Source organism: Colletotrichum karsti (genome assembly GCF_011947395.1).
Source record: "Colletotrichum karsti strain CkLH20 chromosome Unknown Scaffold38, whole genome shotgun sequence".
NCBI lineage: Eukaryota > Fungi > Ascomycota > Sordariomycetes > Glomerellales > Glomerellaceae > Colletotrichum > Colletotrichum karsti.
This window is the reverse complement of record NW_024065938.1, coordinates 338242-360013: the sequence shown is the minus strand read 5'-3', so window position 1 is coordinate 360013 and position 21772 is coordinate 338242. Positions and strand designations below refer to the sequence as shown.

The window sequence follows — 21772 nt, the reverse complement described above, 5'->3', positions numbered from 1 at the left end:
TGTTACTTTTACAGGAGATAGTTGGCGTTAAACTGAAGATGATTGGGGGGAGGCCGTAAAGATTGTTGTTGCGGCACTTCTAAAGCTGACTTTGATTTCTCCATAACTACTAGCACCCCTTCTTCTTTTATTTTGTTCGAGCCCACTAATTTCAACGTAGTCATACCACTCGACCTGCAGGTCATTCTGATCCGGGCCACACGCGATTCTCATGACCTCCCTGAAGAACTGGGCCAGCTGTGCCAGGACTTCTTGCCCAGGCAATCCGCGCAGATTGACATCACGGTCTCCGGCTCGATCCAAGAACCCAACTTCGTGGATAGGAAAGCACCATCACCCGTAGGAACGAAGATTCGGATGGGTATAAGCCAGCTCACGAGGGCTTCGTGGGTTTCTTGTCCTTCTTCTCAATTCTCCCGCTCGTCGTGGTCGTCATCCACCTTATCTTCGGCGAGGCCCTCCTAGGCGAAAGGTTGTTTTGTAAACCCTCTTCTGCATCCGAATTTTGTGGCCAATTGCTCGTGGGCCGAAGAGCATTACTCGCTGACGAGTTGCCACTGAACGGTCTCTCTCTCCGAGCACGCCACGCCAGTAGTGCGCGGTTGGGCCTTCCAGGTTCGTATTCTCTATGCCTCAACAAAACGGGGAACCTTACGCCGCAGTAAAGAAAATAGGGAGACCCAGGGTCACGGATGCCGACACTGCCGTCGCTCGCATCTTTCGCATAGGTGCTGAGAACCGTATGCCCGGCCCACGGGTGAGGGAGTTCCTTGAGGGTGCCGGAAACTCTGAGCGCATCCGGGCGGAGGCCGAGGTATTTCTCGAGCGCGGAGTTGAGGATGTACTCGACCGGGTGGTCATTCCCGAAGCCGGGCGTACACAGCACAACGTGGTCGCCAAAGAGGCGCATGTGCCGTATTTGCACGATCGAGTCGTGGGGCATGGTGGTCAGCATGGCCTCCAGCATGTCCAGCATCTCGTCGGGGTGCTCGAAGTTGAAGACGACCTGTCCGATCCAGGAGAGGCCGATCTCTGCTCGTACTCTGTGGCACGTTCGGAGCAGCGCGAGGGAGTGCTCGGCGGGCTCCACGAGGCTCCCGTCGTCGTTCGTTCCGCCCCAAATGAGAAGAGTTGCGTCGAAGTAGGCTGCGTAGATTTCGTCTCGGATTTCCTGGGGTAAGGCGTGGAAGAGGATGCTGGCTGACTGTGGATTCATGAGACGCTTCATGGCCGATGTTGATGATTCTTTAGATGTTAACGTGTTTCTTTGCGTTGGTTTTGTGTGGAGGAGTTGTTGTTGAGTTGAAGGACGATGAGTCGGCAGGTCCAAGGCATAGAAAAGAAATTTTCATAGCTCATTGCTATCCCGAAGTTAAATGGAAGCATTTTAAGGATTCTATAGGTATGTGGCTTTCTGAAGGTTAAAGCTTTCCCAGTCTAGCACCTTGATACTTGGCCTACTCGGATGTAGGGTGCCTTCGAGGCGGAAAGTGCTTGTTGACGGTGCAAGAGAAACTCATTATACTGGCAGCTATAACAATTTCGAGAAAATAAGAACCAGGAAACCCCATGCATGTCCAGTAAAGTCAATCGCACCTTCTTTCCTGTAAGAATGTGTTTGTTGCCAACTTCTCTTGAGTTTTGCTTGTGGTTGATGCATTGCTTCGTTCACGGAAACAGAGACTTATCGTGCGAAGAAGGCTTCAGAAAGTCCAACACCTAACGCAATATCCTAGGCAATACAATGCAGCCACCTACCATTATTATTCTGGCTCGCCATGCCCAACGAGTACACACAAAAAGTCCAACACTGTAAGTATGTATTAGAATTCCTGATACATGAGCAACGGCAATAATAGTCTACTAGTTCATAAGGAGCAACTGCAGTTGTTTGACTATTACTGACTCTACATTGTCCAATTGAATAAGTACATGCTTGCCAACCTTTCCTTTAGTCTTACATCGTCCAGAGCTTTCACTCATCCGGGCCATTGCCATCGGTGCAGGACATGTAATTCTAGTTTTCAGCCATTCGCCAATGACAGAGCAAACAAAGTAATTAGCAATCTGCCCTTGCTCTTGAGGTCCCGCTTCCCCCTTTTCCCAAGCCCCAGATTTTGACAGCAGAAATTTCCCAAGTGCCAGTTTCAGAGCAGAGAGAAAGAGGGCGAGACTCAACGATCTCGGGGTATCCTATCCCAGCCATGGCCCGGGCATGCCTTCTGAGCTCTCGCATCAGATTGCGGGGATCGGATGAGATCCGGGGGAACTTGGTAAGGATTCACGTAAAGAGAATGGGAATTTTGCAGGAAATCGTGTGTTTTCTACGCACATGCGCTGCCTGCCGCATACTTGTAAACGCACGAATACGGGGAAATGGAACGTTGCCTTGGTCAATCCCCGCCGCCGTTCTGCACCCCAATCGTTCGGCTCAAGAGCCTAAAGTACGACAAACAGAGTTCTAGAAGTCTGGGCGAAGGGTCGCAAGTGAGATATTCCCACGCGCTTCATGCAAAAGCTGAAAAGCTGCTCGAGACTGGTGCCGGGAACGCATCTCGGTGGAGCGGGAACTACGCGGGGAAAAAGGGCCGAAAATTTCACAGGACGATTGGCACTTGCGTTGAGCCTCCACCACCAACTGGGACGTCAATATTAGTAAATCCGGTGCCAAGTGGATATTATAGCGTAAACATTAGCCAACTGGTGGAGTTGAAGCCGTAATGCTCGCCTGAAAAGTTTTATGAGGCGTTTTTGACAGGTTTTCATGGGCTTTGGCATTTCGGGGGCGTCAAGTCAGGCCATTGGGACTTTTGAGTTGATGTCAATGGCAGATGTTGGGGTGGGCAGCAAGGTTCAGTCAATCATTAAGGTAGGATGGCTTGGTGTAAGTTGAAGCCACCAAGAGTTTACCAACCCGATATCGCAACTCTGATGACTCTGGAATAACATGATATCAACTCGACGATGGCCTCACTCCGAGCTGACCAAGAGCTGAGTCGTTGCGGAAGGCTTCCGTGGACGGTGGATGAGGCTCCAGTCATGGCAGAGGGTCCAGGTCTTCAAACCGCCACGCCGAGTGGACCGGAAGGCGGGACCGAGTCAGTGCTGTGCAAAGGGACCAGAAGACCGTTTGCGCATCCCGCCCCCCGAAGACCCCGGCCGTGACACTTTGGCGCGTGTGAGCTTATGAAAAACGTGGAACACACGCGCCGAGATCGCCTCGGCAGATCTCTCGTATGACATTTCGCCTCGTCGCTTGTTCAGCAGGAGAGGCCGATCACGGCGCGTGTTGTGGGTTATATCAAGAATCTGATCCCACGCGTTGGGAGTCATAGGTATCCGGTTGAATGGTTTTGCTACCGGTTTCCCCAGACGTCCCGTGGTTCCTTTTTCCTAACCACCTCTTCACCTCTTCTCCCCTTCACTCAAGACAGACAAGTTCGAAAGAATTTCTGTGTGGCTGGGACAGGTGTTAAGCCGGACGATCGACAAGTCTCGAAGCCTTAACGCGAACCTCATTCAATCTCACCAGTGAGCCATCCAGGCTCGCATTTTGACCATAGCGACAATGGGCAACACAACGGAAATCAGCAGCAATCCCGAGATGGCACAAAAGAAGGACGTCGACGCCGCCCCGGCGTATACTCCCCCGACGGGCGAGGACAACAGCGTTCTTACTGGAGAGGATGGCGAATTGATCGACTACAAGACCCTCACATGGTGGTATGTTTGAGCCGCGATCTCACTCACTCGCAAAATCGAGGCGGACGGCTGATCTTTGAACGCAGGCAAGGTGGTATCGTCTTGATCGCCGAAACCGTCTCCCTCGGCATTCTGTCTCTGCCCTCCGTCCTGGCCACCGTTGGCCTCGTCCCCGGTATCATCCTCATCCTCGTCATGAGCTTCCTGTCGACCTACTCTGGTCTGGTTCTGGCCGAGTTCCGCAACGAGTACCCCTTCGTGCAGAACTTCGGCGACGCTGTTGAGGTTATCGGCAAGTCCATCGGCATGGGACAGGTGTTCCAGGAGGTTTTCGGCTGGGCGCAGGTCATCTTCCAGGTTTTCGTCATGGGTAGCCACTTGTTGACCTGGACCATCTGCCTCAACACCCTCACCAACTCTTCCACTTGCACCATCGTCTGGGCCGTCGTCGGTCTCGCCGTCTTCGCCGTGCTCAACTTCCCGAGAACGCTGAAGTACACCAGCTGGATGTCCATGGCCTGTGAGTTAAACCCCGAGCTGCAGTTCTTGCGATACGGCCGATGCTGACTGAGATGAATAGCGTGCATCTCCATCACCGTGGCCATGCTCATGACCCTTGGTGACGTCGCCGCCGAGCGCCCCATCGGTTCCGGCAGCATCGAGGTGACGCGCCAGCTTGGTTTCACCGGCGCATTCCTCGCCGTGACCAATATTGCCATCGCTTTCTGTAAGTCAAACCACCACCTCCTTGCGATACGCCGAACCACATGCTAATGACATCAATAGCCTCCCACTCCTGCTTCTTCAGCGTCATCGGCGAGTTCAAGAAGCCCGAGGACTGGCCCAAGGCCCTGGCCTTCCTCCAGATCATCGACACCACCCTCTACCTCCTCGCCGCCATCGTCATCTACGTCTTCGTCGGCCCGGACGTGCCCTCGCCCGCCCTCTCCGCCGCCGGCTCCAAGGTCATGCGCAAGGCCATCTGGGGCATCGCCATCCCGACCATCGTCATCGCCGGCGTCATCTACGGCCACGTCGCCGCCAAGTACATCTTCTCGCGCATGTTCCGCAACACCAAGCACATGATCCGCCGCACCAAGCTCTCGACCATCGCGTGGATCGGCATCGTCGTCGGCATCTGGGCCATCTCCATGGTCATCGCTGAGTCCATCCCCGTCTTCAACAGCCTGCTGGGTCTCATCTGCGCGCTCTTCGCCTCGTGGTTCTCCTACGGCCTGCCCGGTATCTTCTGGCTGTGGATGCACTACGGCAACTGGTTCTCTTCCGGCAAGCAGATCTGCAAGTTCGCCGCCAACGTCATGCTGTTCTTGACGGGCCTGCTCATCTGCGTGTTGGGTCTGTGGGCATCCATTGAGGCCATCGCGACTGAGAAGGGAACGAAACCTTGGACGTGCGCTTCCAATGCTGCGCCGTAAAGGTTGGCGCTATGCCGGTCTCGTCGAATTAGTAGTAATTAAATGTTAATATTGAACTCAAACCAAACGAGAGATATGCTTGTGACAAATTCGTTTTGTTCTCACTGACAGCGCGAAAGGTTGCAACGCCACTTGCTGGCGTCATTGATGGTGAAGTTCTGACTCGAGACGCAGGATTGGAGTTTACTCCAACTTAGATCACGTGAGCAAGATATCGCAGCAATGTCGGGATGGGTTCATGCCGAACACCGATCTCATGCGAGTACGTATCTTATCTCACAATCTCAAGTCCCGAAGACTGTTCTCGAAACTCGTCACCTACCTGATCGACCTTTGACACCAGCAAAATTGGGCGAGATGGCTGTGACAGAGTCTCCTCAGCGAGCACAAGTGGTCGGGGCTCTGGCCTGCCAACGAAACTCGTATCTGAAATCGTTGGAGACCGAGGTAGTCTCATGCGAGAAACGCCCGCCACCGACAGCCAAGAAGCCCGCTAAAGGGAAGTCCGCGGAACCGAATGGTGATAGCCAGGTCGAAACATGGCTGATTGAGTTCGCCGACTCTGCTCTCTTCCCCGAAGGTACTTGCTCAAACCGCCTCATCACGCAGACCAATCTAACGAAACCTCCATTCAGGCGGTGGCCAACCTTCAGATTATGGCACAGTCACACTGCTATCAGAAAGTTCTGAAACCCCTATCCCGATAGAATTCGTGGAGAGAGTCGGCCTTCGCTGCGTTTATCACTCGCCTCAGCCATTGTCGCCCGGAGACCGCGTCCGTCAAGATGTCGATTTCCAGCGTCGATGGGACCACATGCAACAACACACCGGCCAGCATCTTTTATCCGCTGTCATGGATACGTATGAGAACTTGAACACGTTGGGCTGGGGAATGGGCAAGAGCGGCGCCATGAACTACGTTGATCTGCCCCGCAAACCGACAGAGAGCGAGCTGCAAGCCGTGCAGGCCAGGTGCAACGAGATTATCCGCTCGAGCTTGCCGATTACGGTGGAAACTCCCGATGATGCCAAAGTACACAAGATGCCGGAGGACTACGACCAGAGCAAAGGAGTTGTGCGGGTGATCCGTATCGGCGACATTGACAGCAACACGTGAGTTCATGTTTCCAGCCCTCCAAGATTCAACCATGCGGAAAACGTGGGAGCTGACTTAGTCTACAGTTGCTGCGGCACTCACCTGTCTCAAACATCTCACATCTCTCTCATCCTCCTGCACCACGGCGAGTCGGTCCATGGAAAGAACTACCGTCTGTACTTCTCCGTCGGTGACAGAGCCATCGGCATTGCGACCGCCTCCATCGGCGCGATGAGCACCGTCTCGAAGCTGCTGTCCTGCCGCAACAACGCGGATGAGGTCGTCCAGAACGTGAAGAAGTCGCAGGACTCGGTTTCCGAGCTGAAGAAGAGGGAGAAGAAACTACTCGCCGACATTGCCCAATTCGAGGCCGACGCCGCCAGGACAAAGCTGAAGACCAGCAAGAGCGTGTGGATCCATCGCGCCGATGGCAATGCTGACTTTGTGAAGTGGGTGTCTGTCAATATCAAGGAAGCCGTTGCGTCGAGCGGGGGTGTCGTTGTGATTGCTACCGGCGAAGAGAAGCAGGGTGGCCAGCTTGTGATTTTCGGGGAGAAGGCCGGCGTCGAGGGTCTGGTTTCTAAGGTAAAGGAGCTCGTCAAGGACGTGAAGGGCGGAGGTGGAGGAGAGAAATGGCAGGGCAAGGTTTCGGCCTGGGAGAAGGGAGCGTTGGGGGCGCTGAAGGATCTGGTCGAGGGTTATTCACCATAGACTTTTAGATGATGGGACATACTCTACATAGATCTCTAATGAAGTAAACGCGGATTTCTGCTTCTTCACAACTTGGCATCAAATCAAGGTTCATCGGGCGAGGGGATTGGGCTTAATGTCATGGAAGCAGATGACACGAGGAAGCAAACGTACGATTGAGACCCCACTGAACAGAAAGAATACGGAATGTCTTGCACCCAATGTAAACCCCTGCTTTTTACACTTCGATTTAAGGTGAAAGCATTGCCGGCATGATCATTTGGGACTTCAGTTACCCCTGATGGAGCTCCCGACGTAGCAGAAGCTGCATCTCAGCCCTAAACATTACAGGGGTTTGGTGATGTCCACCAATGGCTGATGAGCGACATCATACAGGCGAGTGAGGGATAAATGTTGGTGCCTAGCATAGCCAGTAGCTGATGGATTGAGGCAACCCAAGCTGTCAGTCTCTCGAACCGTCTTGACTTATTTGAACTGAAAATGGCTCGATTTTCCTCGAACAAGCTGTTGATAATAACTCACTCAACTAAATCACGGCTTTGGTAGCAGTAAACACTTACTCGTCTTCTTAATATTTCAAACAGACAACTGTTCGGCATGGCGACTTATCCCTACCGCCCACTTAACCTTCCGCATGAGACCCGTGTCCTCATAGTGCAACCGGGAAACTTCGAAGACGACCTAATATGCAGCCTGTCACACCTGAATCTCGCCTCTCCCGCGGAGCCATATGATGCGCTGAGTTACTGCTGGAGCAAAAGCGTCGACCGAGATGCGAGCACCGACCCAGACACCGAGATCCCATGGTCCGTCTACGGCCGCGACGAAAACGACCAGCTCGTCGACAAGGGAGGGAGAAAGCTGTGGAAAGACCTGGTCGACGATCCGTACTTTTACGAAAGTTACATCCGAATGGGCGGCAAGATGCCCGACGCCCCCATCACGTGCAACGGCGTCACCATGGTCGTCGGCGGAGAGCTGTACCGTGCCCTGAGAAGACTCAGACCGAAAGACGGCCCGCCGTTGAGAATCTGGGTCGACGCCGTGTGCATCAATCAGGATGACATCGCCGAACGAAACGAGCACGTCAAGATCATGGGACAGGTGTACGCCGGAGCGTCGAAGACGAGAGTTTGGCTCGGCGAGTCGACGCAGTTCGACATGCATGCCTTGGAGACGTTGATGGCGATATCTCAGGTATTGAGTAAGTTCTTGACGGAGGCACGCCAGTTGGAGACCGACCCGAACCCACAACGGCTTCTGCTCCTGGTCCAGGCGCAATTCTGGACTACCCCGAACATCGAGCGACTAGAATGGGGATTGGTGGCAGAGATGCTGAACCGCGCTTGGGTATGTTTGTTTCAATTTCTCGATTGCGTTGGAGAAGATGGTGTCGGCAGTAGACCATGGATGGCTGACAATCACAGTTCAAACGTACTTGGATCATCCAGGAAGTCGCCAACTCGAAGAACATCGCCGTCCAGATCGGCGACTTGGAATTCGAGTGGGAATTCCTATCGGGCGTCGTGCGTGCCATGTCCGATTACAAGATCAACTACTTCATCTCGGAGTGCAAAGCTTTCAAGGCAATTACCATGATGGAGTACCTCCGACAAGAGCGGCTCGACAAAGAGACCGATACTGCGATGTCGTTCCTGAGACTGCTCGAGGAGCTGCGGGACTTCAACGCCACGATCCCCAGCGACAAGATCTACAGCGTGCTGGGACTCACGAAGATGAGAGACGAGGTCGTCGTGGACTACGCCCTGTCTCCAGAAGAGGTCTTCACAAACTTCGCGATTCAGGAACTGGAGTCGGGTTTTTTGGACGTTCTGTCTCATTGTGTCGAATCGTCCAAGCCGACGACCCTGATGACGCTACCGTCTTGGGTGCCGGACTGGACCCGTCCTGGCTGGACCGAGCCTTTCCGGGTCCGGGAGTTGAAGATGGCGGCGGGTGGAGGCCTCAAGCCAGAGCTGACGGTGGACCGCTCGAAGAAAACACTCCGGATCAAGGGCCGGATTCTCGACAAGATAGCCGTTGTTGAAATGCAGCGCCGGATTCCGCCTCCTGGAGAGTCAGGACCGATGGATGGTGAGAACGAGAAGGGTGACGACTGGGAAGAATTCGAAATGGCTTCGTACGGCGGTGATGTGTTCGACGTCGTCACAGGAAAATCTGGGACGAATACGAATGGAAACGGCGGTTCTAACTCACAACCTTCCTTCTCCGGTGTTGTATCCCCAGACGTAGTGCCACCTGAAAGGTCCGATGAGAAAGGAGAGGAAGGGGATGAAGGGGGCGAGAAGAAGCAGGAGAAACAGAAGACACCCAAGGACGCCAAATACAGGTACGAAAAGATCATCGGAAAGATCAGAGAACACAATAAGGCATGGCATCTCAGCCTCATCGACGTCGCGTTCCCCGACAAGAAAGTCACCCCTCAAACCTGGGAAAACCTCTGGCGAACCATGATGTGCAACCGCACTCGCGACAACGAACGACCCAGCGACAATTGCGCGGTTGGTTTCGATATTTATCTCGAGTTCGTCCTGGGAGACAAGGATTCGGAGCAAATTCTGCAAGACCGGTTGAACCACCAGATCAACAATCATGGCCTGTCGCTGAGAGATGCTGATGCGTATTATCTAAGGGAGAACGATGGCGTTGAGAAACTTTCCGGAGGCCAGGCAAGATGGACGTATAACCGCCGCTTCTTCCGGTCCGAGGCGGGCAGGTTCGGATGGTGTGTTGATGGTACGCAGCCAGGTGACGTGGTGGCCCTGTTCCACGGCTGTGACGCTGTCTTTACTCTTCGAGAAGTTGGAAGCGGACAGTGGCGGATCATCGGGGACTCCTACATTCACGGACTGATGGACGGCGAAGGCTGCGGGGATGAATTTGAAGCAGTGGAATTACAGATTATTTGATTGCAGTAAAACACCAATCAATCAAAGAAGAAGATGTTTCCTAAACTCCAAACAAAGGAAAGCGTCGCTGAGCTCAAGAAGACGGACGAATAACGTGCTGCGCGCTGGCTTTGATATCGCGAGAACTAAACCCAAGTTTGAATGCAATCGGTCCTTCGGGAATTACCCAAGTCTGTAACGCCACGTCCCAATAACTAACATCCCTCCGAAGCAACTCAAAATCAACGCTCTTGGACTTTTTCGGCTCTAGAAAGACTTTTTCAAACCCGCGAAGAACTTGCAGAGGGGTGCCCTCCGGAACGGAGTCCTGCGGCAAGGAAACATACAACTGGGGCACAGCTGAGCCAGCAACGTGCCCCGTGTTGGTAATGTGAGCTGTGATGCGAATGACAGGTGCCCAAAGGTCCGGGTTTCCTCCCGGTGCTTTGAAGAGAGATGGCTCTGGTGTCGCTGCAATGATTCTACTCAACTGTTTGATCTTCAACGACCGCTGCATCTCGAAGGTGGTGTAACTCAAGCCGAAGCCGAACTCATAAAGCGGGTCGATGTTGCGGGCGTCGAGCTGGCGGTAGTCTATGAACAAACCCTCCGTGAAGTCGGCTTGCCATGCAGTGGGCGAGGATACCTCCGACTCTGTGAGGTTGACGATGGGGATGTCGGTGTCCTTGGCATCCACCGGAATGGAATACGGGAGCCTGCCAGAAGGGTTGACTTTTCCCCAAAGGACGTCGACAATAGAGTTCCCCGATTCTTGTCCGGGTAGATGAGCGGCCAGAATGGCCGTGATATTCGGATTGTTGGCCCACGGCAAAGTGTTGATGCCGGCTGAGTGCGTCACGACGACGGTATTCGGGCAGCGCTTGGCCACATTCTCGACGACCAATGTGGAATCCCAATCAGCCTCGATATCTGTTCGGTCGTAACCTTCAGAAGCAAAGGTATTCAAGAACACGAGGCAAACTTCTGGGATGGGATAGAGGCTGCTGAAGTCTCCGGCCGCCAACACCTTGTTGTTGAGGATATACTGCACACGCGAGCCGGTCTTGCGAGCCTGAGCCTTGATCGCCTCGAGAGGAGAGATGAGGTACGTGTGCCGCCCGGTGCCTGAGCCGCCGCCGACACTCAGCGTGCCGATCTCAAAACCGGCGCCAAAAACAAGGCCGTCTGCGGGATCTGCGGCATCATTACCGAAGACGCCGATGTTGGCAGGCTTCTGAAGAGGAAGGGTCCCGTTGACGTTTTTCAGAAGAACAGTGGCCTCGGCACCAAGCTTGCGTATAACCTTTGCGTGGTCACGCTGCACGTCGCGACTTGGCGGCGGATCGAAGGGAATCAAGTCCAGGAGATTCGATTGCGCGGCAATCGTGAAAATGATTGAAGGGTCGACGGTTGGATAATCAGCGCTGTCCTGCTTGAAAAGATAATATTGTGTCATGATCCGTCGAATCATGTCGTCAAGTCTATCCTCGGAGACAGAGCCGTCTTTGATCATCTTCGTGATGTTTGCTCCCCAGTAGGTCTCACCCGTTAGGGTCTCGGCATGCCCGATCGGCCCCGGCATGTTCATATCTAAGCCTCCATTGATCGATTCGGCGCCGGAATGAGTGGCGAACCAGTCACTCTGCACATATCCCTTGAACGATAGCTCATCCTTAAGAATCCGGTTTAAAAGGTTGGAATTCTCGCAAGCATAAGTTTGGTTCAGTCGGTTGTAACTGCACATGACGCTGGCAACTCCAGCCCGGACAGAATCGGCGAAGGGCCACAGGTACAGTTCATGGAGGGTGCGATCGTCGATGTTCGAAGAAATTGCGGCGATTTCGGTGCCATTTTGGAGCCAGGAATTAGTTCGTTGTGTTTCTTGTTCGTTGCCGATGAAGTGTTTCGCGCAAGCTTGCACGCCTGCATCTTGCATGCCTCGGATGGTGAGGCGCATAGCAACTCCGGTGAGGTAAGGGTCAACAGAAAAGCCCTCCCAATTGCGTCCACCAAGCTGGTTCCGGCCCAGCGGTCCAGCGACCGGGCTGATTGAGCTGTTAGTACGTAGATCACATAAATAAACATAGAAGTCACTCACCCGAGTCCAACATGGACACCTTTATCGCGAAATTCCTCACCCAAGGCTTTCCCGCGCTGATAGATGAGTTCCTTATCCCAGCTCGCCGCCGTGGTAATACCGGCCGGGAAGACGCTAATAAGATCGGCGCGGTCCAGCGCCGTGGGGCCGTCGAGCAGACAGAGGCCGCGGAAGCCCACCCGCTCGATCGGCGGAATGTTACCGATGCAGCCGCCGGCCTCAAGACCGAGCCGACCAGTAACCACAAGAGTCTTTTCGGTAAGGTTGAGCCGCGCCGTAAAGTCGGCCGCCTTGGAGACCGCCGTATCCCAGGTCCGGGCGGGTGAAGGTGAAGCAGGGGATTGTGTTGGTCGGCGGGCTGGCCAGCGCCCGCTGCCGGCGCCGTATGGCCTGCTGGCATACCAGGCCGAGATTAGGATGAGGCCCGTGAGGAACAACACGACTCTGGTCCATGATTGGCGAGACCGGCTCGTACATTGTGGCTTGGGGAGGTTGACAAATCCTTTGCTGGTGAAGTGCTGCTGGTGGCGGTGATTGTGGCTGGCTTCCTTGGTGCGACTGCTGGTGAAGCTGCGAGTGGTAAATTGGCTCTCATCGGGCATCATGTCGGTCGAGAAGCTGCAGGAATGGCCATTCAAAAGGAAGGAGATATCGTCTTCGTCGGCAGCTCGGGGACGCAACGCATTGATGTGCGTTGGCTCCCGGACGCTCGCTGCCATGGTGGCGGGATCACTGGCTGTCATGTCGTTCGTCACTTTTCAACGTTGGTGCACTGCCTGTTTTGGTGGACGTGATGCCTTAACACGGCACATCCGGGCGAAGGACGAGGTCGAGGTTTCAAGAATCCGGGGTAGAAGCCTTGACACGAACGTTCTCTCAGTCTGGAAAGCCTGTGGGCTCGTCTCCGCGTGGTCCAGATAGGTGACCGTGTTGCTCAGCCGTGGAGGTGTTCAAGCGATGCTTTGTGAAGGTTTTGCGGATGGAATGGAAGTTTAAGGAGGATTGAGGGGAGAGAAGTTGAGCAATGGCTTGAAGGACCGAACTCGGGGGGGTTGTCATTGCGTGACAGTCAGCTTTTCCCTCTTTTGGGGTGCCGTTGGAGAAAGCTGTGCCTGGTTCCTGGTGACTTCTGAGGTGCCGGTGTCCCGCCGCAGGGTTTCGGATTCGGACCCGATGGGCCATTGAGCCAGCTTCGACGACGTCATTCCCGATGCAGCTGGTTTGTACGCGTATTGACATTAAGCACGTGTCTTGCTGTGTGACATTCTCGTGGCAGTGACTTGGCAGAGGTCTCACGGGAACGCAAGGAGGCCGAGAAAAAGGAATATCGATTCTTGGCTGCACATATGATCAAGCCAATCAAAAGCTATCTTTTACGCGGTTTAGCAGTGTGCTCAGTAACTTGATGCGTCTCGCGCCGGTATCTCGTAACACTTGCCCAGGATGAGGTTGAGGTGAGCTTGTCGACGCAACTCTGAAATTGTCAACATCCTAATCTTTCACTCTTCAAAGCAGTCAACTTTTTCCAAGCGCTTCCAACCCTGCTCATTCATTTGACATCCATTCATGGTTGCCAAGTTGAGACTTACAAGGATAGTTTGTGCCCCTGTCGCTTGTCGTCTACTCGCCCGGGCGCGGCCTCTGGATGATTCAAACTCAACCTGACATGGAGGTACCTCTATTAGAGTCTTAAAGATCTTATAGAGGGCGGGTCACGGCGTGAGTAGAGTGCTTGTTACTAACTAACATATCTCATGGAGTTTCGAGGTAAGATGAGTCGATTCTGTAGGCCGTTGCAACGAAGCTGCATCTCCACAGCGGCCCCGTTTCTTGGAAGCCAGCCTCCTGGCTGTGCATATTCACCACTGGTCGGTTAGCTCAGTTGGTTAGAGCGTGGTACTAATATGTGATTCGACATGTTCAGTAATGCCAAGGCCGGGAGTTCAAGCCTCCCACTGATCATCACGATTGCGATTCGCCGCAGATGGTTGCGAGCAATCATTTTTGCACAAACTGTTACTGTTCGGAAGATTGTTTTGCTGAGGTTAGTGAAATTGAATGGACCGCGTTTGAACTCATTTACCAATCCATACTGAACGTCCAGTCTCTGTGAAGTGAGCTACTGATACTACTGTTTGTCACAAATAACACAACAGTCCTGAGTCACGGCAAATATTGAGTTGACGCAGGTGAGACCTTTCGGTGTACTCTCCTCGATTTAGTATCCGTCTGAAATATCTATCAACGAAATCCCGATCTCTCGATCACTTCAATCGTATCTATCTGCAGCTTTGACAGCCGTTCCAGTATTCTAGATGCCCAAAGAACAACGGCAAATGATCAAGGGTTTGTCTATTGTCTGTTCTGAGTCTTCCCATCAACTTTGACTTCATGCTGATCGAAGCGGAAAGGCATCATCGCAAGCTGTCATATCTCAATTGTTCGTGCGCTCGTCGCGTTCTCTGGCAGTTTCCTTTTTTGGCAATTATTTCACGAGGTCAAGGTCATCGTAGACTTCAGCCAACATGAAAGTTAGGATGATCTGACACAAAGTAGATGTGAGTAGTTGTGCTGGTTTTGAAATCTATGTACTGACACCTCTGGCGCTGGGCTGAAGGCTCGAATACAGTAGGCCTTAATGACGAGCATGTACAGAAAACACAAATCTCAACGGTCTTGCAGCTCGGAAAGAATCTCTGCCGAAGTTAATGGTGAACAAATATCAGCAAGGCCGAGCGCACAACCACATGGTCGATGCATACCCGTCGTGTGCACCACAAAGCTCGGCCATCGCCAAGAGACGAACGCGCCTCTCATATTTCTACAGACTGTGACAGATGCTCGGCAGGACGCCGGATGTCAGCTTGGGGACGCAGTCTGGTTTCACCGGGAGAGAGAGACGCCAAGAAGCACATGACAGGAAGCCGTTGCCGCCAGGTGGTTCATGCCTGAGCACTGTCCAAGCGTTCATCGAAGTTGCCCATCGACTTGCGATAGAGCTGTCAAGGATGGCCTCGGAAGTTCGTCGTGGAACTCACGCGGAGAAGTTATCATCGTCTTATGATTTATGGCCTGGGATATCAACGACATAACGTGCACAACGTTGGGCTTATGCCGTGCAAGTTTCGCAAATGAGCCCCGGCGTTCATCACACTGGATCTCGAGAACAGCAAAGATCATTCTATGCCCTGGTGATGAAGTTACGCTCGATCTTCCATATTGACAAGAACGAGTTAATGCCAGAATAGTCAATGGCATGAGAAAGTATTTTGCGTTTAAATCATTTCGGTCGCCGATCAGCAACTCTATTGGCATCACAATTTCTCTGCTTCACCTATGCTGCATAGAATGCAAGTCTTGGACTCTCGTCATGTTCGTGAATTCATACGGTAACTATTTTGAACGCTGCCGTATTACCCGACTCCTCGCTCTTGGCCATGATCATTATTCCAAACATCTAACCCTGCTGCCACAGCGAAGTGGTCTTTCCTTCAACGCTGACCTGGTCAATGGCGACCATTTCTTCCTCAGTCAACCTCCAACCCAGCGCATCAATGGCCTCCTTCGCCTGCTCGACGTTTCGGACGCCAACGACCGGTACGACTCCTTTGCTGATGTTGTAGTTGAGGGCAACCGAAGCCGGGCTCTTGCCGCGCTTCTCCGCAATCTCGCGCAACGTCGCGATGGTCGGCTCGATTTCCTTCATGTCGTAGCTGCTGAAGCGGTATTCCTTCGGAGGCGGGTTCTCCGGAGTGTATTTTCCAGAGAGACGGCCTTGCGCCAGGGAAGAGTAGGACTGGAACACAATGTCGCCGTTCTTGCATCTCTTGATGTTCCCGGACGTCTCGGGGTAGCGGCGCAAGACGTTGAACTCGCACTGGTTCGTTGCCAAAGGAACCTGGTGCTTCTTGAGCTCGTCGCGGATCTTCAAGACATCCTCGCTGTCGTAGTTTGCGACGCCCACGGCACGAGTGAGGCCCTGCTTGACGCAGTTCGCCATTCCCTCCGCGATGGTGGCGATGCTCTGCGGGTGAATGGGGCCGTGGACGAGGTAGATGTCGACGAAGTCTAGACGCATGCGCTCCAGGCTTGCTTTCAGGCTGTTGACGGGAGCCTCCACCGGGTGGATGAAGTTATCCGCCTTCATGGGCGTGCTGAAGTACTTGGTCTGAACGACGAAACTGTCGCGAGGGAGACCCTTGACGAGGTCGCCGACGATCTTCTCGCTCTGGCCGTTGCCGTAGGCCTCAGCGGTATCGATGAAGTTGATGCCTGCGTCGTAAAGAGTCTGCCATGCCTCCTGAATCTTGATCCATTCGCTCTCGTCGTAGTGCCAGGTAGGCTTGTCACCCCACGGCCAGCCGCCGATGGAAAGGTATGAGCTTTTGACATCACCGTTGACGGCGGTAAAAGAGAGGCGGTCTTTGGGAGTTGGGCAGAAGCTTTGTGGGAGGACATTCTTGCCGGCTAGTTCGGGGTTGACGCCGTTAGGCTTGTTGGAATGGAATCCGGACGCTGAGGAAGCACCAGCGCTCAGTGCCGTTTGCAGAGCCGTATCCATATTTTATGTAGAATCGATTGAAATATGTGCAGTCTTCAATTTTATGAGATACGAAAGTATGCGATGTGAATTGATGAGATTGTCAGTGTTGTTTGATGTGTGCGAGTAGCTCATCGCCTGGCCGCCGAACATCACGATGGGTATTTATTCAATTTAGATCATTGTCGATTCTCCCCTGCCCCATCTCAATTGCTTTCCCATCCTCAACACGACAATATGACCTCAATGCTTTCTCTCAATTCTGAAGTCACGTTGGCGTCAAACAGATTCAACCCCCGGCTTTAATATGGAATCGCTAAATCACGTAAACAAACGGGAATGACTTTTGCGACCACAAAAATGGGTTCGTGGGGTAAATATTCCGACTGATGGGTCTGAATATCGTCACAATTACAACGCCATTCTCTTCGCCTTGTTCATGCCTCCACCAAGACCCTGATGGACATCACGATGATAGTGCCGCATGTGGCTGACTGCAAGCTATCAGCCACTCCAGATCTCTCGTCAAGAATGTCGCCAGATCTCAACAAATAGCTTTCACATGCAAAATCAAAACATAGAGGCTAAGCGAAACATGGACTGACCATTGGAAGCTCTGGAATTCATGAAAACACAATGACATCATCATGAACCGGTCATAGCCGACGGGACAAAGGTGCCGAGGGCATTAAGAAGATCAGCATCCCCCCACAGTTTGTCCCTTTTGTAATCCCTTGATTCTCAATGGTCCCTTGATTACACGCATCTTCGAATCTGATCACGATGTCCTCCAAAAAGTCGGTGGTCACCTCCATCTCCGCTGTGCCGGTTACCGTGGAGCGGAAGCCATTCCAACAACCCGAGAGCGACGAGAGACTGTCCCACACTGGTATTTGACAGCCATCTTTAATCTGGGGAAAATGGACTGATAGGAAACGCAAGGCACTGCTCGGGCCAATATCGCGGCGACATACGAGAATCCCAGAGGTACCACGGAATATGACTGGGCGAAGCTTCATCGTCACCAGACCGTGGGTCTTCCAATCGCTTGCGGGTTTCCGTCATGCTAAACAGATTGGAAACAGGTATTGCAGCAGCATTGCGAGTTCTTCGACGCGGTCAGAACCTGTCAAGTCTTACTGACAGAAGCATATGCTAAACATCAACCAGGATCGCGATGGTGTCATCTGGCCACTCGACACCTTCAAGGGATTCTACAAGCTCGGCTTTGGGCTGATTCTTTCCGTCCTCTCTATGCTCATCATCCACCTCAACTTCTCCTATCCTACTGTGACAGGATACCTGCCCGACCCGATGTTTCGCCTCTTCCTGGAGAATATCCATAAGGACAAGCACGGCAGTGACAGCGGAGCGTATGATACGGAGGGCCGCTTTGTCCCCCAGAAGTTCGAGGACATGTTTTCCAAGTATGCCAACGGCAAGGACTACATGACTTTCTCGGACGTCATTGCCCTGCTCAAGGGCAATCGGGTGGTTGTTGATCCATTCGGATGGTTCGGCGCGTTCTTTGAGTGTCAGTACACCAGCATACCGGACTGTCCAACTGTATGATGACTGATATTGGTGTAGGGTCGACTCTTTACTACATGCTGTGGCCTGCTGATGGCCGTATGATGAAGGATGACGTCCGTGGCCTCTACGACGGCAGCTTGTTTTACAGGGTCGCATCCCGGAGAGCAGCCAAAGAGGACCTCAGCGCGAAGGAGTACAACTAGTGGACTAGAGAAGAAGGAGCCACGTGATAGACTGCCAGGCGGAAATGGAATTTTGAGAGGATTGAAAAGTAGTTGTTGTCCTTGAAGATTGAATGAAATTGTTCTAATGAGAGGGAGAGAGAGGGAGAGGGAAAATTGGCTAAACTTTCATTGTCACATAAGTTTAGAGCATCATCTGATTGTTCCGGTGAAGAGCTTTCTCATGGTGCGTCTGCTCATCATGTTGTCAATGCTTCCAACCATCCGCCTCGGTCTCCGAAGTATACTCGGACGTCACCTTCATGGCAGCTGCTCGCAATCTCTGGTTCATTTTCATTGTAAGACTCATGAGCAACATTTCCATGTAACGTAGACTCAACTCAGTAATGTCACTTGCCTCAGGGCCGAAGTCAAACCCCATTGTATTCAGGGTCATTCTGGGTAGACATGTGTACCATCAATGGACGGTTGACTTGATTGTAAGATGATGAGTTGTGGATCAACAGGTGAAGGTCATAACATCGTAAATTAAATAATCTGAGTCGGTGTCTAAGTCTGTCTCTTTCTCATATAATCCCATTCCCATACCCAAATCATAACTTCGTTAATAGATCGACTGCGAAGGAATCTCTGCAGCTGTCGCAGAATCCTCCGTATACGGATCGGTCGGGTAAAACTCCATAATAATGTACCACTGAATCAGAGCAGCCATGAGAAATCCCAAGCCACCGGTCAGGAACAACGCCGCAATCGCCACAGCCGCTGTCTTCTCGAGAAGCGTGACGACACCGACGGCCAGAAAAGAGCCAGCGCCAACCAAGTTCCAGAGACCATTCTGCCAACTAGCGTCGATAATTTTCGGGATATACCACTTGTCTTGAGACAAGTATATCATCAAGAGGCCAGCGATCACGAAAACACCGCCGCCGATGAGTTGTGGTGAGGTAACAAATATGATAGAGGCGCTTGGGTGAGATAGATCGAGGACACCCGGAATGCCAGCGACGGCTGACACGGTGAACGAAGCGCCGGCGAAGAACTGTAAGATGCCGGCTCGGAAAGCCAGACTCGGCAAGTAAATGGTTCGTAGTTCGTACCAGTTGGCCCACCAAACCCATTCTTCGCTGCCCAGAAGAGCAGGCTTGTAAGCGTCAGGTGCGTCTTTCTTCGGATCCAGTAGGCCACGGTCGACGTTGAAGGCAGCTAGCAGACCCATCAGGCCACTGAGGGCGAATAGTGCGCCTCCCAAGGTGTATGTCGTTTGGATTCCGGTATCTTGCCCAGCGAAGTTCAACTTGGGGCTGAGAAGAGGTATGAGGGAGAAGATGCCGTTTAGGCAAAAGCAGATGCCGCCTGATATGAAGACCATTGTTGCGAGCCATCCCATGTCGCGGTATGGGTAAATTGTGAGCATGGCGCCGATTCTGCTAAATCCGCTCCGGGCCGATGACGAAGATACTGAGAATACATCCGGATCTCTTTCGGGCTTCGCTGCCCTTTCCGCGTCGCAGGCTGCTTTGTACGCAGCGTAGTCAATATGGTTGAAGGTGCGGTGCCAAACGGCAGACGCAAATCGCTCGTCGGCCGATCTCTCTGATGGCGGATATCCGATAGAGCTGAGTGAAGGGTACGGTGATACAGCTGAACGACGTGACGGACCCGGCGCCCTCAGATAGGACACCCTTCGAGGGTTGAAGGCGTTCATGTTGACTGAGTATGATGATGCCGAACTGAGATACCCTTAATCCATCCTTTTTCTCTTGGCACGGTCTCGATGTTGTGAGATGACCGATCGGATCTGTCAACCGACTCAACGCGGAAAGACGAGGGAGACATGGCCCTTATTTACGACTTCCAAGTGCTTCGCCGGAACGTCATGGTCCCTAGTCGGGCTTCTAGCTTCGCACCCGTGCCTGCAAGCCCAACCCCTTCGGTGGCCTGAGCATAAATGATAGCGTCCATCGTTTCAGTGCGTGCGTATGGGAGGGAACAGACGACATACGGGGGAGAGGCCGTATGGGCAGACAAAGGTTCACTCAGTAGAGTGTGTTGGTTCAACGCGATGGGACACCTGAACACTTGATCACCATGTCGCTCTCGGCATGCACGGGCAGAGACTTCAGACGACGTACGTCCCCGCGTCCGTCTGGCGGGCTGTACTTGCCCCCTTCTCCCCTTGTCTGCCCAAGGGAAGCCCGACCTCCATCAGCTGCTCTTCTGAGACGCGCATTGCTGTCGTCCAGAAGTTTAGGACCAAGGCTGAAGGCGGAGGGCCCATGACTGGGATTGGCCGCCAGCGGCGAACTCAGTCTGGGGTTGAAACAAACCTTGGACCCCCTCTTGAATGACAATATCTCTCCAACTGCATACTTGTCCCCTGCGTCGTATGTGTCCCTGGTCCGTGATGTCAGGCCATGTTGGTCGCACCAAGGCTAAAGAGAGTTCCCAGGCCAAGCTCCCGTTCAAGGAACCGCATGGTATGTAACCACACACTAGACCCTTCCATTTAGCAGCCTAACGGAAAAAACAGACTAGATCACATTAAGCCATAGTTGTTCTGTTAAGAAGCTAACCCTCCAGCCTGTCCGCGCGCGGGCGGTCTTCTGCCGGCACTACGCCGTTTTGTGTTGCAGCGGCGGCCTAGTGTCCGTAGCCCCTTGCAGGAATAGAAGGAAAACAAGGACAAAATCACTCGCTTTCCCAGATCGCCGGATCGACTCGAGATGCGATATCAACAGACCCAGTTGATATGTGATTGATCACCATCAAAGATTCAACAACTGGCGCAATTTTGACTCCTCACAATGAGGCAGCGACTGATTGACCGCCGAATGTTAGTGTTCGCCTCGAGATTCGCGTCATCCAAACAACACGCCCTCCTTATCCGAAGTTTCCGCAACTTTGACTTTTCTATGCCCTCAATAACTTCGCTCTCGTGAACGGAGGCTCGCGTAGAGCCTCCAATCTACGCCCACCGGAGCAGCGCAAGCCGCCACATCCAAGGGGATACCCTGCCTTGCTACCAATAAAATGTTCCTTTCACGCTAGAACAAGCCATAGTGGTACTTCTTATGATTTGTTTTGGGTTCGGACTTTTTAGCCACCCTCCACACGGATCCTTGCCCAGACCATCGGCCAACACAGCCGGCGCGCGCGCGCACGGAACGAAGTCGGGGTTGTGCTTTGAACAGAGTCTTTTGGAGTATCCCCCGACTCATGCAAAGGGCGGGCGCTGATGAATTCTCTTGCTCGCAAGTTTCTGAGTCTGATGTTCCGTCAACAAATCACCCCTTCGGCCACATCCGCGAAGGGAGGAACGCTGGCTAACCGGCGCCGACGGAGAGCAGCCTAAACGGTCAGGGGCAACTCTCTCATCTCGGCTCCGGTCGATCAGAAAATGCAAATGTTGACGAGAACGAGGTCAGGGACGGCAGTTTTTATGCCGTAGTACGGTCTTGTACGAGTCTGTCACTCGAAGAGGCTAACGACGCCTTCTTTCTGGAATACAGAGGCGACTATCTCCTGGGAGATCTGCGCTTTGAGCATTATTTATAGCAGCCCAGCC

General features: G+C 53.0%; 8 protein-coding genes across 8 annotated transcripts; 4 read left to right on the top strand and 4 right to left on the bottom strand.

Moving 5' to 3' along the window:
• Positions 1–407: 407 nt before the first annotated feature.
• Positions 408–1228, bottom strand: CkaCkLH20_10195 (uncharacterized protein; the record flags this gene model as incomplete). Its single annotated transcript, XM_038892909.1, has 2 exons — positions 408–461; positions 656–1228. The coding sequence occupies 2 exons, from the start codon at positions 1226–1228 to the stop codon at positions 408–410; spliced, it is 627 nt and encodes a 208-aa protein (XP_038741829.1).
• Positions 1229–3568: 2340 nt separating this feature from the next.
• On the top strand, positions 3569–5138 carry CkaCkLH20_10194 (amino acid transporter; the record flags this gene model as incomplete). Its single annotated transcript, XM_038892908.1, has 4 exons — positions 3569–3723; positions 3789–4222; positions 4283–4429; positions 4489–5138. The coding sequence occupies 4 exons, from the start codon at positions 3569–3571 to the stop codon at positions 5136–5138; spliced, it is 1386 nt and encodes a 461-aa protein (XP_038741828.1).
• Positions 5139–5495: 357 nt separating this feature from the next.
• Positions 5496–6945, top strand: CkaCkLH20_10193 (threonyl and Alanyl tRNA synthetase second additional domain-containing protein; the record flags this gene model as incomplete). The annotated part of the gene is made up of 3 exons (XM_038892907.1): positions 5496–5718; positions 5774–6251; positions 6321–6945. The coding sequence occupies 3 exons, from the start codon at positions 5496–5498 to the stop codon at positions 6943–6945; spliced, it is 1326 nt and encodes a 441-aa protein (XP_038741827.1).
• A 597-nt stretch (positions 6946–7542) lies between these two features.
• On the top strand, positions 7543–9875 carry CkaCkLH20_10192 (uncharacterized protein; the record flags this gene model as incomplete). Its single annotated transcript, XM_038892906.1, has 2 exons — positions 7543–8295; positions 8373–9875. The coding sequence occupies 2 exons, from the start codon at positions 7543–7545 to the stop codon at positions 9873–9875; spliced, it is 2256 nt and encodes a 751-aa protein (XP_038741826.1).
• Positions 9876–9948: 73 nt separating this feature from the next.
• CkaCkLH20_10191 (glycosyl hydrolase family 3 N terminal domain-containing protein) lies at positions 9949–12695 on the bottom strand (the record flags this gene model as incomplete). The annotated part of the gene is made up of 2 exons (XM_038892905.1): positions 9949–11899; positions 11953–12695. The coding sequence occupies 2 exons, from the start codon at positions 12693–12695 to the stop codon at positions 9949–9951; spliced, it is 2694 nt and encodes an 897-aa protein (XP_038741825.1).
• A 2714-nt stretch (positions 12696–15409) lies between these two features.
• CkaCkLH20_10190 (uncharacterized protein) lies at positions 15410–16513 on the bottom strand (the record flags this gene model as incomplete). The annotated part of the gene is made up of 1 exon (XM_038892904.1): positions 15410–16513. The coding sequence occupies one exon, from the start codon at positions 16511–16513 to the stop codon at positions 15410–15412; it is 1104 nt and encodes a 367-aa protein (XP_038741824.1).
• Positions 16514–17275: 762 nt separating this feature from the next.
• On the top strand, positions 17276–18228 carry CkaCkLH20_10189 (caleosin domain containing protein; the record flags this gene model as incomplete). The annotated part of the gene is made up of 5 exons (XM_038892903.1): positions 17276–17381; positions 17435–17523; positions 17578–17610; positions 17663–18026; positions 18083–18228. The coding sequence occupies 5 exons, from the start codon at positions 17276–17278 to the stop codon at positions 18226–18228; spliced, it is 738 nt and encodes a 245-aa protein (XP_038741823.1).
• Positions 18229–18811: 583 nt separating this feature from the next.
• On the bottom strand, positions 18812–19912 carry CkaCkLH20_10188 (uncharacterized protein; the record flags this gene model as incomplete). The annotated part of the gene is made up of 1 exon (XM_038892902.1): positions 18812–19912. One exon carries the CDS (start codon positions 19910–19912, stop codon positions 18812–18814), a length of 1101 nt encoding a protein of 366 aa, XP_038741822.1.
• Positions 19913–21772: the final 1860 nt, after the last annotated feature.